Here is a 16,518-nt window from a genome sequence, read left to right on the forward strand (position 1 = left end):
CCATATTCCTATGGGACCTCTGGAGATTGGCGCAGCGCTCGTCATAAAGGGGAGCAGTGGATTCACTGTCAGCAAGCAGAGATCTTTTAAGTGTTGGAGAATTAATAAACACAATTATTACAAATTTGTACAACTTCTCATTCCTACACGGGATGGAGTTTTCCTTGAAGAGATTTCTATAGATTAATAAACAGGAAAAAAAAAATTCAATTAAGAAAATAAAAACTCTGAAAAGCCCAAGATTAACTCCTCTTTATTAAAAAGGTGAAATTACAAAATTGTATCTACTTAAAATACTGTTTATTTGTGATCGGACATGAATTAGCAATACAACTATCAGCAATTTCCAGGGTAACGCATAGATATTTCCACAGGACAGATTCTCAAAATGGCTCATTGTTTATGCTGAAGCAAGTATATAGAGGCGACGGCGTGGAGGAGGGGACGGGGGTGAAGGTGCGTGTAGCAGGAGACCGCTTCTTAAAAAATATTTCTGCTCATTGCATACATATAGATATACTTTATATAGACATTTCTGTATACATTTTATCATTTAGAAAACCTTACGTGTAGCATCGTTCACAGACTCTCGTTCCTACTGTTGTAAAACAACAAAAAAAGCACAAAAAAATTTAAAAAAATAAACTGAGAAAAGCAACGTTAAAAGGCATCTGAAGGAAAAGTCACAACGAATTTCAACCATGAAAAAGGTTGAAATTTTACAAGAAATATTGGTTTGTCCAGTACACGTCCAGATCACTTCTAGAAGAAAAGTAGAGAAAACTACAATGAAGGAAAAAAAAATAATTTTTTGTGCAATATTTTTTAATATCGCTCCTACGTCTCAGTGCGGCTGTGCATGAAGCGCGCCGTCTCGGCTGATCTATACAAAAGAATTAACATTTCATTTTAAAAATATGAAAAAAATAATTGATAAGTAAAATACAGATTAAAATTCTCCCATAACAGAAGCACCGTGGTAACGAAGGTGACGTTTTAAAATAAGGCAGATGAGATTTGTATCGACTTAATTAAAAAAAAAAAAAAATGAATAAAAAACTCAGAATTCAATGAGTTGTGTTTTATCATCAGTAGTGTAGGATTATTATTATTTTTTTTTTTCACAAATATATATATATTTTTTTCATTCTGTCATTCTGGTTTTCCGTGGGGGTCCGCTACTTCTAAAGGGCGACATTCATGGGAATTTGATGCAATATTTTGGGGTCTTTTTATTCGATGTGCAGTTTGCAGAATCTGGGCAAGTAACAGGCTGTTAAAGGGAAATGTAACAAACATAAAACATAAATCCCAGGGGGCAAAACTTGGAAACAGTTCAGTTCTTTAAAAAAGTAAAAAAATGTGAACACAAGTATATGATTGGCAAAAATGTTTTTTTTTTTTTTTTTTTTTTTGCGTCCGTCAGGCCGGTTACACATGTCCGTCCTAACTCGGACTTTCCACTCTGCCAGTGCACAAGCCGATCTTTTCTGCCTCTTTGGTTGAGTGATCAGTGGGGGAATTTTTCACAAATTTTCCAAAAATAGGCACCTTTGTGCCCTACGGTCTTCTACTTTCTACAATATCATACATATCTACACTGTACATACAGAACCATCTCCGTGTCGACCACCTACCGAACCCCTCATACCCCCCACAAATCACCGCCTATGCAGAAAATATATATTTTTAAATTTCATCTTTATCTTTATAGAGTGTCTATTTTGTTATATTTTAAAATAGGAAGTAAAACAAGTTATGGCAAAAAAAAAAAATATATATATAGACTTTTTTTCCATTTCTAAAACCAATTCAAATTCGGTATTTTCCCACAGAGTTGTGACGTCGTGTGCAAATAATTATAAAAATATGTATAGAATGTTTTTTTTTTTCTTAAGTGTTTGGTTCAAGCTGTAGATCTAATAAAATAGAATTTTAGGTGGGGATAGAGATCATATTTATTTCTTTATATAAGGCCTGAGTGGTTATTTCCAAATTTATTTGTTATACTATTAAAAAAAAATAATAATAATGTGAAGGGTTTTAATTTAAAAAAAAAAAAAAAAATATTCACAGCACTCCTGAAAAGTTAAAAACTAATAATTTTCCGCCATCACATATCAGTGCTATTTCCCCCTTTTTTCTGCTTGTGTGAGGTTTCTTAAGAAGCCCTTTGGCAGCGTATCGGAAACGATGCTTATTTGGCAATTTTTTTAAATTTGTTTTGTAAACTAAACTTTGTTGATTTCTCTTCACCATACAGAGATTTTTGCCTGAAATTAACAATCTGCTTTTTATGTAGACAGATGGGTGATGGTCGGTGGGTTCCAGCTTATACGGCGCGGTATCATCACTCCTTGGAGGTAAATGTGGGGGTCTGCGGCGCTATCGCTCGTCTCCCCCCGGGGTCAGGCCTGTGCTCAGATAATACAATCATTTACAGGGGGAGGGGATTTTAGATTCCAGTTTTAAACTTTTCCAGCTGTGTAAAATAAAAAATAAAAAATTCTCCCCCCAATAAAATAAACAAAAAAATAAATCCCGTTCCCCAAGTGCTAATCTCCGGCACGCGCTATATGATGGCGAATATGTAAAAAAATAACTCAAATTTGGGGAACAAAAATGTTTCTTAAAAGAACTGCACAAAAATCCGGCCCGGATTCTGCAATAGTCCAGAAGGACGAGGTGGGGGCTGAGGGTCCGGTGTCCCGACAAGGTGGGGTGGGGGGTCTTAAAAGCTCATGGCAGCTGCTGGAGGCGAGGGTTTGTGCAGCAAACACTGGAGTAAAAGCAGAACGGCGCGTCCTGGAGACCCCAGAACGGAGGAGCGCCCCCTCCAGCAAGACAATGGGTTTCAACTAGTAAACCCCCCCCATAAAAGGCTTCCCCCTGGATCCCAGAGACCGGGGGTTACGCCTCCAGCTTTTCCTTCTTTTTGTTCTTCTTCAGGAAGGACGGGGTGCGGAATTTCTTCTTTTTCTTGTTGGGGGACTTAGACGGGGACCCTTCGGGGGTCAGCTCGCCTTCGATGAATTTCTCGGTGCTCCGGAGCGTGATCTCGATGTTGTCCCCTATCATGTTCAGCTGACTGACCCGCAGGGTCAGGTCCTCCTCCGCCTTATGTTTGCCACCATCTTTGCCATTCACCACAATGGGGGAGTCTTTCTGGAATACAGAGTCGTCGAGGGGCTCTGAGGAGAGGTAAAAGCAGTGTCAGCGAAAAAAGTGACAAACAAAGCTCTGCGCATCCTGACCGCTTTCACTCATAGCTGCGGGAACGCCCCGCAAAGAGGCGCCGTCATCCCGGGAACACCCCGCAAAGAGGCGCCGTCATCCCGGGAACGCCCCGCAAAGAGGCGCCGTCATCCCGGGAACGCCCCCCCCGGAAAGAGGCGCCGTCATCCCGGGAAAGGACCACAAGAGGCGCCGTCATCCCGGGAACGGACCACAAGAGGCGCCGTCATCCTGGGAATGGACCACAAGAGGCGCCGTCATCCTGGGAATGGACCACAAGAGGCGCCGTCATCCTGGGAACGGACCACAAGAGGCGCCGTCATCCCGGGAACGGATCACAAGAGGCGCAGTCATCCCGGGAACGTCCCGTACAGAGCTATCAATATACCCAGAACACCCCACAAGACCTGCCGTATACAATGGGGGGGGGGGGAAAAAGTATTTGATACACAGTCGCTTTTTCAAGTTTTCCCACCTACAAAGAATGGGAGAGATCTGTAATTTTTATGGCCGCTACACTTCACCTGTGAAAGAATCTAAAAATAAAATCCAGAAAATCACATTGTAGGATTTCTACACAATTAATTTGCATTTTATTGCATGAAATAAGTATTTGATACAATAGAAAAGTAGAAGTTAACCCCTTCACGCCGGAGGCCTTTTCCGTTTTTCACTCCCCTTCTTCCCAGAGACACAACACATATTTTTTGGTCAATATGGCCGTGTGAGGGATTGTTTTTTGTGGGACGAGTTGTACTTTTGAACGACACCATTGGTTTTACCTTATAGTGTACTGGAAAATGGAAAAAAAAAAATCTAAGTGAAGTGAAATTACAAAACTTGATTTTTTTTTTACCACTAAAACCGATTATTATGATTCTCCAGGTCATTAACAGTTTAGAGACACCAAACATGCCCAGGTTCTTTTTTAAGCGGTGAAAAAAAATTCCAAAGTAAATTGCACAATTTTCCGAGACCCGTAGCGTCTCCATTTTTCGTGATCTCGGGTTGGATGAGGGCTTACTTTTTGCGTGCCGAGCTGACGTTTTTAACGATACCATTTTGGAGTAGATATGCTCTTTTGATCGCCCGTTATTGCATTTTAACGTTAAAAAAAACAAACAACTAAACCTCAATTCTGGTGTTTTTACTTTTTTTTTCTTCGATACGCCTATTACCGATCATTCATTTTTTTTTATAGCTTGATCGGGAGATAAGGAAAGCGGCGATACCAAATATGTGTATATTTAATATACACTGCTCAAAAAAATAAAGGGAACACTTAACCCCTTAAGCCCCAGGGGTGGTTTGCACATTAATGACCAGGCCAATTTTTACAATTCTGACCACTGTCACTTTATGAGGTTATAACTCTGGAACACTTCAACGGATCCCGGTGATTCTGACATTGTTTTCTCGTGACATATTGTACTTCATGATAGTGGTAAAATTTCTTTGATATTATTTGTGAAAAAAAAAATGGAATTTTCCAACTTTGAATTTTTATGCCCTTAAATCACAGAGATATGTCACACAAAATACTTACTAAGTAACATTTCCCACATGTCTACTTTACATCAGCACAATTTTGGAACCAAAATTTTTTTTTGTTAGGGAGTTATAAGGGTTAAAAGTTGACCAGCAATTTCTCATTTTTACACCATTTTTTTGGGGGACCACATCTCATTTGAAGTCACTTTGAGGGGTCTATATGATAGAAAATACCCAAGTGTGACACCATTCTATAAACTGCACCCCTCAAGGTGCTCAAACCACATTCAAGAAGTTTATTAACCCTTCAGGTGTTTCACAGGAACTTTTGGAATGTTTAAAAAAAAAATAAAAAAATGAACATTTAACTTTTTTTCACAAAAAATTTACTTCAGCTCCAATTTGTTTTATTTTACCAAGGGTAACAGGAGAAATTGGACCCCAGAGGTTGTTGTACAATTTGTCCTGACTACGCCGATACCCCATATGTGGGGGTAAACCCGTTTGGGAGCATGGCAGAGCTCGGAAGGGAAGGAGCGCCATTTGACTTTTCAATGCAAAATTGACCCCAACTGTGGCCCCAACCCCAATGGGAAAATGGAATTTTTTTTTTAAATTTTATTATTTTTCCCTAACTAAGGGGGTGATGAAGGGGGATTTGATTTACTTTTATAGCGTATTTTATGATTGGCAGCCGTCACACACTAAATGACGCTTTTTATTGCAAAAAATAGTTTTTGCGTCTCCACATTTTGAGAGCTATAATTTTTCCATATGTTGGTCCACAGAGTCATGTGAGGTCTTGTTTTTTGCGGGACGAGTTGACGTTTTTATTGGTACCATTTTTAGGCACGTGACATTTTTTATTCCGATTTTTGTGAGGCAGAATGACCAAAAACCAGCTATTCATGAATTTCTTTTGGGGGGGGCGTTTATACCGTTCCACGTTTGGTAAAATTGATAAAGCAGTTTTATTCTTCGGGTCAGTACGATTACAGCGATACCTCATTTATATAATTTTTTTATGTTTTGTCGCTTTTATATGATAACTTTTATATAAAAATTATTATTTTGGCATCGCTTTATTCTGAGGACTATAACTTATTTTTTCTTTGACGCTGTATGGCGGCTCGTTTTTTGCGGGACAAGATGACGTTTTCAGCCGTACCATGGATATTTATATCTGTCTTTTTGACCGCGTGTTATTCCACTTTTTGTTCGGCGGTATGATAAAGTGTTGTCTTTTGCCTCTTTTTTTTTTTTTTTACAGTGTTCACTGAAGGGGTTAACTAGCAGGACATTTTTATAGGTCGGGTTGTTACGGACGCGGCGATACTAAATGTGTGTACTTTTATTGTTTTGTTTTTATTTAGACAAAAATGTATTTATTGGAACAATATTTTTTTTTTCTTTATTTAGGAATTTTTTTTTTTTTTTTAACACATGTAAATATTTTTTTACATTGTAACATGGCCCCAGGGAGGGACATCATGGTAAAGGGTCAGATCGCTGATCTGACATTTTGCAGTGCACTGTGTCAGATCAGCGATCACACAGGCACTGCAGGGAGACTTCCCGGCACTTGCTCTGAGCAGGCACTGGGAAGCCACCTCCCTGCAGGACCCGGAAGGCCCCGAGGCCATTTTGGATCCGGGCCCTGCAGGGAGGAGACGCTCGGAGCAACGCGATCACATCGCTTTGCTCCGAGGGTCTCAGGGAAGCACGCAGTGAGCCCCCCTGCTTCCCTATGCCGCCGACACGCAGCGATCATGTTTATGTGCCGGGAGCGGTCCGTGACCGCTCCTGGCACATAGTGCCGGATGTCAGCTGTAATAATCAGCAGACACCCAGCGGCGATCGGCCACGCTCCCCCGTGAGCGCAGCTGATCGCCAATGACGTACTATCCCCTCCCTGGGAATTAAGTCCCAGGTCACCTGGACGGGATAGTACGTCAGATGGCAGAAAGGGGTTAAACAACAATATAACTCCAAGTAAATCAAACTGTCCACTTAGGAAGCAACACTGATTGACAATCAATCTCACATGCTGTTGTGCAAATGGAATAGACAACAGATGGGAATTATTGGCAATTATCAAGACCCCCTCAATAAAGGAGTGGTTCTGCAGGTGGGGACCACAGACCACATCTCAGTACCAATGCTTTTGTCACTTTTGAATGTTGGTTGTGTTTTCACACAAGTGGATCAGGTAGTGCAGCTCATCCAGGATGGCACATCAATGCGAGCTGTGTCATGATCTCTGCAGGCAGAGATCATAGCAAGCCTATAGAGGGACAAGCTCTCGGAAGATGGAACTATACTGACCATGAACTAAGCCTGCCGCGCAACTAGAAATAGCCAGGTAGCATTTCCTATTTATAGCTAGATGCCCAGCTCTGGCCTAAGACCTAAATAGCTAGCAGAGGGAAATATAAGACCTGGCTCACCTCTAGAGAAATATTCCAAAGAAGACAGTAGCCCCCCACATATAATGACGGTGAGTTCAGATGAAACAACAAACGCAGCAGGAAAATAGTCTTAGCAAAATTGAGGTCCGCTTACTAGATAGCAGAAGACAGATAGTATACTTTCATGGTCAGCAGAAAAACACTAACAAAACACCATCCAGAGATTACCTTAAACTCTGGCATTAACTCATAACGCCAGAGTAGCAATCCCTGATCAACGAGAGCTTTCCAGACACAGTAACAAAACTTCAGCTGTGAACTGGAACAAATAGGCAAAACAAAACATGGACAAAAGTCCAACTTATCTAGTAGTAGTCTAGAAGCAGGAACAAGCACTGAGAGGCATCAGATAACATTGTTGACCGGCAAGAAACCACCAGAGAAATGAGCTTAAATAGCGACACCCACTACTGATGGAACCAGGTGAAACAGGAAAGAGGATGACAAGTCCAATTCCACAAGCGGCCACCGGGGGAGCCCAGAATCCAAATTCACAACAGTACCCCCCCCTCAAGGAGGGGGCACCGAACCCTCACCAGATCCACCAGGGCGACCAGGATGAGCCCTATGGAAGGCACGAACAAGATCAGAAGCATGAACATCAGATGCATTGACCCAAGAATTATCCTCCTGGCCGTAACCCTTCCAGTTGACCAGATACTGGAGTCTCCGTCTGGAAACACGAGAGTCCAAAATTTTCTCCACAACGTACTCCAACTCACCCTCAACCAACACCGGAGCAGGAGGCTCAACTGAAGGTACCACAGGTACCTCATACCTGCGCAATAACGACCGATGAAAAACGTTATGAATGGAAAAGGACGCAGGGAGGTCCAAACGGAAAGAAACAGGATTAAGAATCTCCAATATTCTATAAGGGCCGATGAACCGAGGTTTAAACTTAGGAGAAGAGACCCTCATAGGGACAAAACGAGAAGACAACCACACCAAATCTCCAACACAAAGCCGAGAACCAACACGACGATGACGGTTGGCAAAACGCTGAGTCTTCTCCTGGGACAACTTCAAATTGTCCATAACCTGCCCCCAGATGTGATGCAATCTCTCCACCACCGCATCCACTCCAGGACAATCCGAGGATTCCACCTGACCGGAGGAAAATCGAGGGTGAAACCCCGAATTACAGAAAAACGGGGACACCAAGGTGGAAGAGCTGGCCCGATTATTGAGGGCGAACTCTGCCAATGGCAAAAAAGCAACCCAATCATCCTGGTCAGCAGAGACAAAACACCTCAGATATGTCTCCAGGGTCTGATTAGTCCGCTCGGTCTGGCCATTAGTCTGAGGGTGAAAAGCAGATGAAAAAGACAAATCTATGCCCATCCTAGCACAGAATGCCCGCCAAAATCTAGACACAAATTGAGTACCTCTGTCAGAAACAATATTCTCAGGAATACCGTGCAATCGTACAACATTCTGAAAAAACAGAGGAACCATTTAGCACCCTCTATACGAGCAAACAAATCAGTAAGCAATGGCAATGGGTATTGATACTTAACAGTGATCTTATTCAGAAGCCGATAATCAATACATGGTCTCAAAGAGCCGTCTTTTTTTGAGACAAAGAAAAACCCAGCTCCCAAGGGAGAAGAAGATGGACGAATATGTCCCTTTTCCAAAGTCTCCTTTATATATTCCCGCATAGCAGCATGTTCCGGCACAGACAGATTAAACAAACGACCCTTGGGATATTTACAACCCGGTATCAAATCTATGGCACAATCGCACTCACGGTGCGGAGGTAACGACCCAAGCTTGGGTTCGTCAAAGACGTCTTGATAATCAGAGAGGAACTCAGGGACTTCAGAGGGAATGGACGACGAAATAGAAACCAAAGGTAAGTCCCCATGAATACCCTTACATCCCCAGCTCAACACAGACATTGCTCTCCAGTCCAAGACTGGGTTGTGAGACTGCAACCATGGCAATCCCAGTACCAAATCGTCATGTAAATTATACAGCACCAGGAAACGAATAATCTCCTGGTGATCCGGATTGATACGCATGGTTACTTGTGTCCAGTATTGTGGTTTATTATTAGCCAATGGGGTGGAGTCAATCCCCTTCAGAGGAATAAGAGTCTCCAAAGGCTCTAAATCAAAACCACAACGATTGGCAAAGGACCAATCCATAAGACTCAGAGCGGCGCCAGAGTCAACATAGGCGTCCGTGGCAATGGATGACAAAGAGCAAATCAGGGTTACAGACAAAATAAACTTAGACTGAATGGTGCCAATGGAAACAGACTTATCAAGCTTCTTTGTACGCCTAGAGCATGCTGATATAACATGAGTAGAATCCCCACAATAGAAACACAATCCATTCTTCCGTCTAAAATTCTGTCGCTCGCTCCTGGACAGAATTCTATCACACTGCATACTTTCTGGCGTCTTTTCCATAGACACCGCCAGATGGTGCACCGGTTTGCGCTCCCGCAGACGCCTATCAATCTGAATAGCCATTGTCATGGACTCATTCAGACCTGCAGGCACAGGGAACCCCACCATAACATCCTTAACGGCATCAGAGAGACCTTCTCTGAAAGTTGCCGCCAAGGCGCACTCATTCCACTGAGTAAGCACAGACCATTTACGGAATTTTTGGCAGAAAACTTCAGCTTCGTCTTGCCCCTGAGATAGTGCCATCAAAGTTTTTTCTGCCTGAAGTTCCAAATGAGGTTCCTCATAAAGCAAGCCCAAGGCCAGAAAAAACGCATCCACATCGCGTAACGCAGGATCCCCTGCTGGCAATGAGAAGGCCCAATCTTGAGGGTCACCCCTGAGCAAGGAAATCACAATCCTAACCTGCTGAGCAGGGTCTCCAGCTGAACGAGACTTCAGGGACAAATAAAGCTTACAATTATTTCGGAAATTCTGGAAGCTAGCTCTATGCCCTGTGAAGAACTCCGGCAAAGGAATTCTCGGCTCAGATACCGGAGCATGTACCACAAAATCTTGTAAATTTTGTACTTTCGTGATGAGATTATTCAAACCCGCAGTTACACTCTGGAGATCCATTATTGTCAGGTGCACACAGAGCCATACAGAGATTAGGAGGAGAGAGAGAAAAAAGACTGCAGCAAGGCAGACTGGAGGAAGAAAAAAAAAAAAAAAAAATTCCAGCAGACTTCTTATAACTCTCCTTTCTCAACCTGGGTCTTTAACACTTTATTGGCCGGTCAAACTGTCATGATCTCTGCAGGCAGAGATCATAGCAAGCCTATAGAGGGACAAGCTCTCGGAAGATGGAACTATACTGACCATGAACTAAGCCTGCCGCGCAACTAGAAATAGCCAGGTAGCATTTCCTATTTATAGCTAGATGCCCAGCTCTGGCCTAAGACCTAAATAGCTAGCAGAGGGAAATATAAGACCTGGCTCACCTCTAGAGAAATATTCCAAAGAAGACAGTAGCCCCCCACATATAATGACGGTGAGTTCAGATGAAACAACAAACGCAGCAGGAAAATAGTCTTAGCAAAATTGAGGTCCGCTTACTAGATAGCAGAAGACAGATAGTATACTTTCATGGTCAGCAGAAAAACACTAACAAAACACCATCCAGAGATTACCTTAAACTCTGGCATTAACTCATAACGCCAGAGTAGCAATCCCTGATCAACGAGAGCTTTCCAGACACAGTAACAAAACTTCAGCTGTGAACTGGAACAAATAGGCAAAACAAAACATGGACAAAAGTCCAACTTATCTAGTAGTAGTCTAGAAGCAGGAACAAGCACTGAGAGGCATCAGATAACATTGTTGACCGGCAAGAAACCACCAGAGAAATGAGCTTAAATAGCGACACCCACTACTGATGGAACCAGGTGAAACAGGAAAGAGGATGACAAGTCCAATTCCACAAGCGGCCACCGGGGGAGCCCAGAATCCAAATTCACAACAGAGCTGTGGCAAGAAGGTTTGCCGTGTCTGTCAGCGTAGTGTCCAGAGGCGCTACATGGAGACAGGCCAGTACACCAGGAGATGTGGAGGGGGCCGTAGGAGGGCAACAACCCAGAAGCAGGACCACTACCTCAGCCTTTGTGCAAGGAGGAACAGGAGGAGCACTGCCAGAGCCCTGCAAAATGACTCCATGAGGATGGTCTGATGGCCCAAGGTCCACAGATGGGGGTTGTGCTCACAGCCCAACACCGTGCAGGATGCTTGGCATTTGCCACAGAACACCAGGATTGTCAAATTCACCACTGGCACCCTGTGCTCTTCACAGATGAATGCAGGTTCACACTGAGCACATGTGACCGACGTGACAGAGTCTGGAGACACCGTGGAGAGCGATCTGCTGCCTGCAACATCCTTCAGCATGACCGGTTTGGCAGTGGGTCAGTAATGGTGTGGGGTGGCATTTCTTTGGAGGGCCGCACAGCCCTCCATGTGCTCACCAGAGGTAGCCCGACTGCCATTAGGTACTGAGATGAGATCCTCAGACCCCTTGTGAGACCATATGCTGGTGCGGTTGGCCCTGGGTTCCTCCTAATGCAGGACAATGCCAGACCTCATGTGGCTGGAGTGTGTCAGCAGTTCCTGCAAGATGAAGGCATTGAAGCTATGGACTGGCTTGCCCATTCTCCAGACCTGAATCCGATTGAGCACATCTGGGACATCATGTCTCCCACCATCCACCAATGTCACGATGCACCACAGACTGTCCAGGAGTTGGCGGATGCCTTAGTCCAGGTCTGGGAGGAGATCCCTCAGGAGGAGACCATCCGCCACCTCATCAGGAGCATGCCCCAAGTGTTGTAGGGAGGTCATACAGGCACGTGGAGGCCACACACACACTACTGAGCATCATTTCCTTGTCTTGAGGCATTTCCACTGAAGTTGGATCAGCCTGTAATTTGATTTTCCACTTTGATTTTGTATATCATTCCAACTCCAGACCTCTGTGGGATATTCATTTTGATTTATATGGATTATTTTTGTGCTTTATTCTCAACACATTCCACTATGCAATGAATAAAAATTTGCAACTGGTATATTTCGTTCAGTGATATCTAGGATGTGGGATTTTAGTGTTCCCTTTATTTTTTTGAGCAGTGTATAATCCAAATGTCGGGAAGGGGTTAATGCTCCTTATGGTGCCACTACTTGGTTGTCCTGGCTGGGTGTTTCGGGTCATTGTCATGCTGGAAGACCCAGCCACGACCCATCTTCAATGCTCTTACTGAGGGAAGGAGGTTGTTGGCCAAAATCTCACGATACCTGACTGCATCCATCTTCCCTTTAATACGGTGTAATCATCCTGTCCCCTTGGCAGAAAAGCACCCCCAAAGTAGTATGATGATTCCTCCATCATGCTTCACTGTTGGGATGGTGTTTTGGGTTTATACTCATCTGTCTTCTTCCTCCAAACACAGCGAGTGGAGTTCATACCAAAAAGTTTTTATTTTGGTCTCATCTGACCACATGACCTTCTCCCATGCCTCCTCTGGATCATCTAGATGGTCATTGGTGAGCTTCAATCAGGCCTGGACATGTGCTGGCGTGAGCAGGGGGACCTTACGTGCCCTGCAGGATTGTAATCCATGACTGCGTAGTGTGTTCGTAATGGTAATGTTTGAGACTATGGTCCCTGTTCTCTAAAGGTCATTGGCCAGGTCCTCCCGTGTAGTTCTGGACTGATTCCTGACCTTTCTCAGAATCGAGATCTTGTATGGAGCCCCAGACCGAGGAAGACTGACTGTCACCTTGTGTATCTTTCATTTTCTAATAATTGGTCCAACAGTTGTTGTCTTCTCACCAAGCTGCTTGCCTATTGTCCTGTGGCCCATCCCAGCCTTGTGCAATTCTGTCCCTGGTATCCGTAGACAGCTCTTAGGTCTTGGCCATGGTGGAGAGGTTGGAGTGTGAGGACAGGTGTCTTTTATACAGGTAACGAGGTCAAACAGGAGCAATTAATCCAGGTAATGAGTGCAGAGTAGGAGGCTTCATACAGAAACACTAACAGGTCTGTGAGAGCAGAATTCTCGCTGGTTGGTCGGTGATCAAATACTTATTTCATACAATAAAATGCAAATTAATGATGTAACAATCCTACAATGTGATTTTCTGGATTTTATTTTTAGATTCTGTCTCTCACAGCTGAAGTACCTACGATAAATATTACATTTCCATTCTGTGTAGGAGGGAAAACTTACAGAATCGGCCGAGGATCAAATACTTATTTCCCCCACAAGACGTGACCCAGTCTTCTGATCACCTTCCTGCCCATCCCCCGCCCATTAGATCAATGATTTGTTGCGGGGTAAATACCTGTGGTGCTCACTGGCGTCGGGGGTGGGGACTGAGTTACGGGGGCAGAAGAGTCGTCTTCTGAGATTAAATCATGCTCAGCATCTGCAGGTTACACGGGGTTAATTCACATGCGGAGAAAGAGGAGGGGGAGTTAATTAGACGGGAACAGGACAGGGAGGAGCCTCTGCATATAATCTATTACTCCCTGTTATCAGCCATTACTGGGGGAGGAGACTGTAGGATAGGAGACCACAATCTATTACTCCCTGTTATCAGCCATTACTGGGGGAGGAGACTGTAGGACAGGAGACCACAATCTATTACTCCCTGTTATCAGCCATTACTGTGGGAGGTGACTGCAGGACAGGAGACCACAATCTATTACTCCCTGTTATCAGCCATTACTGGGGGAGGAGACTGCAGGACAGGAGACCACAATCTATTACTCCCTGTTATCAGCCATTACTGGGGGAGGTGACTGCAGGACAGGAGACCACAATCTATTACTCCCTGTTATCAGCCATTACTGGGGGAGGTGACTGTAGGACAGGAGACTACAATCTATTACTCCCTGTTATCAGCCATTACTGGGGGAGGTGACTGTAGGACAGGAGACCACAATCTATTACTCCCTGTTATCTGCCATTACTGTGGGAGGTGACTGCAGGACAGGAGACCACAATCTATTACTCCCTGTTATCTGCCATTACTGGGGGAGGTGACTGCAGGACAGGAGACCACAATCTATTACTCCCTGTTATCTGCCATTACTGGGGGAGGTGACTGTAGAACAGGAGACCACAATCTATTACTCCCTGTTATCAGCCATTACTGGGGGAGGTAACTGTAGGACAGGAGACTGCAATCTATTACTCCCTGTTATCAGCCATTACTGGGGGAGGTGACTGCAGGACAGGAGACCACAATCTATTACTCCCTGTTATCTGCCATTACTGGGGGAGGAGACTGTAGGACAGGAGACTACAATCTATTACTCCCTGTTATCAGCCATTACTGTGGGAGGTGACTGCAGGACAGGAGACCAAAATCTATTACTCCCTGTTATCAGCCATTCCAGGTTGGAGGTATGGAGGGTAACTAGTGGTCTATTAGCACAAGTGACGAGCAGACCCCCAAGCTGCTGCTGGGCCCTCCAGTTTCTACATAGTTTGCATTGAGGGAATGACATCTTTAGGGTTTCCCCCCACGGTACAGCTGGAGGCCCCCGACCCCTACAATCACTGCAGTAACAGCAGAGCGCCCTCTTCAGTCCTTGTGCTGCATTACCCTCCTCCTGTCCCAGTATAATAATCTGTGGGTGGTCAGTATGTGTCGCTTCCATCTGTGAGATCATGCAGGTTATTCATGGAAAATGGCGCGCGTTATGTCACGTGTAAGGGTTAATCCATGCAGAATTAGGGGGCAGTGGATCCCGACCAGATCCCCCTGGGACCCACTCACCTTGTGTCCCGTTCTCGCCTTTCACGACCTCTAAGAACTGGCTAAACGGATTCGGAGGGGGAGGAGGCGCATTCTCGTCTTCTTCAAACTGCATCATCTGTCGGGGAACAGGACAAGTCACGAAGAGCGAACCCCCGATCCACCCCTGAGCTGAGAGACCCCGAATTAAGGGGGAAGTCCCCTAATAATATCGGCCACGTGGCAGACACTTACAGGAGGCGGCTTCTCCACCACGATCCCCGCCAGGACTTGTGACTGCGGCCCGGCCGTCTTCAGGTCGTACCGATTCTGCTCCCGGATCTGTAAGTCACCAATCATCGTGTTACTTCATCTTACATCATTGTGAGACATCTCCGGATCCAGAGCTTCTATCTGCTCTGACAACCATTGCCCCCAGCTTCACATACTGACCCAGAGGTTGTCAGACTTCCGTTATTTCATTGCTCAAGGAGGATATCCCCCATAACTATTCAGTCATTGCAGCAGCAGGAGGGTCAGTGACGCCCCAACCTATGACCCTCCTGCAGCTTCAGAACTGTAACTCCCAGCAAGCCCAGCGGTCACCTTGTTTCTCTTCTCTAGGACGTCTGTCGGGTTGGTGTTTAATGGAACAAACTGGTTGGGGTCTTCAATCTTGATGGGAAACCCGCTGGAAGACTTTGTGAGCTCGTCGGCCTTCATCCACTGCAAGGAAAAGCGGAAACGGAGAGAATGAATTCAAGAAGCCCCCCACCAAAAGTCCCCGAGTTCATGTTCTGGAGCTCTGCTCATCCTAATCTTACTGGTTCAGCAGCAGAATGCCAAAACCGCAGAAATGACTGACACAGGGGGTCCCTGATAATATAAGACCAGCAGTCCCAGTCTCACCATGATCTTCGTCCTCGGGCTCATCTCCCCATTCATGGACTCCTCTGGGACGTGGACTCTCATGTACGTGTTCGGAGAGTTCAGCCATCGCGTCTTTTCCCTCTGCTGCTTCTGAACCAGGAACTTGAGAGGAGATCGCGGCATCCCCTGGTCGTCCTCGAAGGAGAAGGCTGTGACCGTGGCCGGGATTTCGACATCGCTCTTGTGACGCGGCTTCTCTCGTGTCAGCGGCTGCCTGTAAGCGTACCCCGTCCTGTAACCCTGCAGGCAGAGAGGATTATTTCTGGAACTACAGCAATATTAACAAGAAGTATTATAAGACCTCATAGAGGTGCAGTACATCTAAATAGCCACTAGATGGAGCTAGGATACTACATCATCAACTATTGGGTCCATTGAAAAACTGCAAACTAAAAAGGAGTACAAATAAAAATAAGTAGAGACATAAAAAATAATCACAAAGTGTGCAAAGAAAAAGTCGCTATCAGTTACAGGACTAGATCAGTACTGAAAAACAGATACTAGATGGTGCCATATTACTAAGTACATTTGAAAAAAAAACAAAAAACACTGCACTCTAAATAGGAGAAAAAAAACCCAAAACATTACAAAATGTTCAGAAATGCAAAAAAAACCCCAAAACTAAAATAAACCTAATTGTTCTAGTGAGGCGCAGTCCCGAAAAACGGCCACACAAAGGTTGTGTTTTTTTAGTAAAATAA

At 44.6% G+C, this 16,518-nt stretch overlaps 1 protein-coding gene across 9 annotated transcripts in view; it reads right to left on the reverse strand.

Moving 5' to 3' along the window:
- Positions 1–236: 236 nt before the first annotated feature.
- ADD3 (adducin 3) overlaps positions 237–16,518 on the reverse strand; it is a 66,423-nt gene continuing 50,141 nt past the window's right edge. For 6 of the 9 annotated variants that reach the window (XM_077258063.1, XM_077258060.1, XM_077258062.1 and 3 more), the window contains 6 exons: positions 15,797–16,057; positions 15,494–15,613; positions 15,143–15,229; positions 14,930–15,026; positions 13,487–13,570; positions 237–3,191 (listed from right to left, as the gene is read on the reverse strand). In XM_077258063.1, the coding sequence (XP_077114178.1) occupies positions 2,911–3,191; positions 13,487–13,570; positions 14,930–15,026; positions 15,143–15,229; positions 15,494–15,613; positions 15,797–16,057 (930 nt within the window). In that variant the 3' untranslated portion in view covers positions 237–2,910. The remainder of the gene's footprint in view (positions 3,192–13,486; positions 13,571–14,929; positions 15,027–15,142; positions 15,230–15,493; positions 15,614–15,796; positions 16,058–16,518) is intronic. The other 3 variants (XM_077258067.1, XM_077258065.1, XM_077258064.1) reach the window with 1 other exon arrangement.

Source organism: Ranitomeya variabilis, chromosome 4 (genome assembly GCF_051348905.1).
Source record: "Ranitomeya variabilis isolate aRanVar5 chromosome 4, aRanVar5.hap1, whole genome shotgun sequence".
NCBI classification, from domain to species: Eukaryota; Metazoa; Chordata; class Amphibia; order Anura; family Dendrobatidae; genus Ranitomeya; species Ranitomeya variabilis.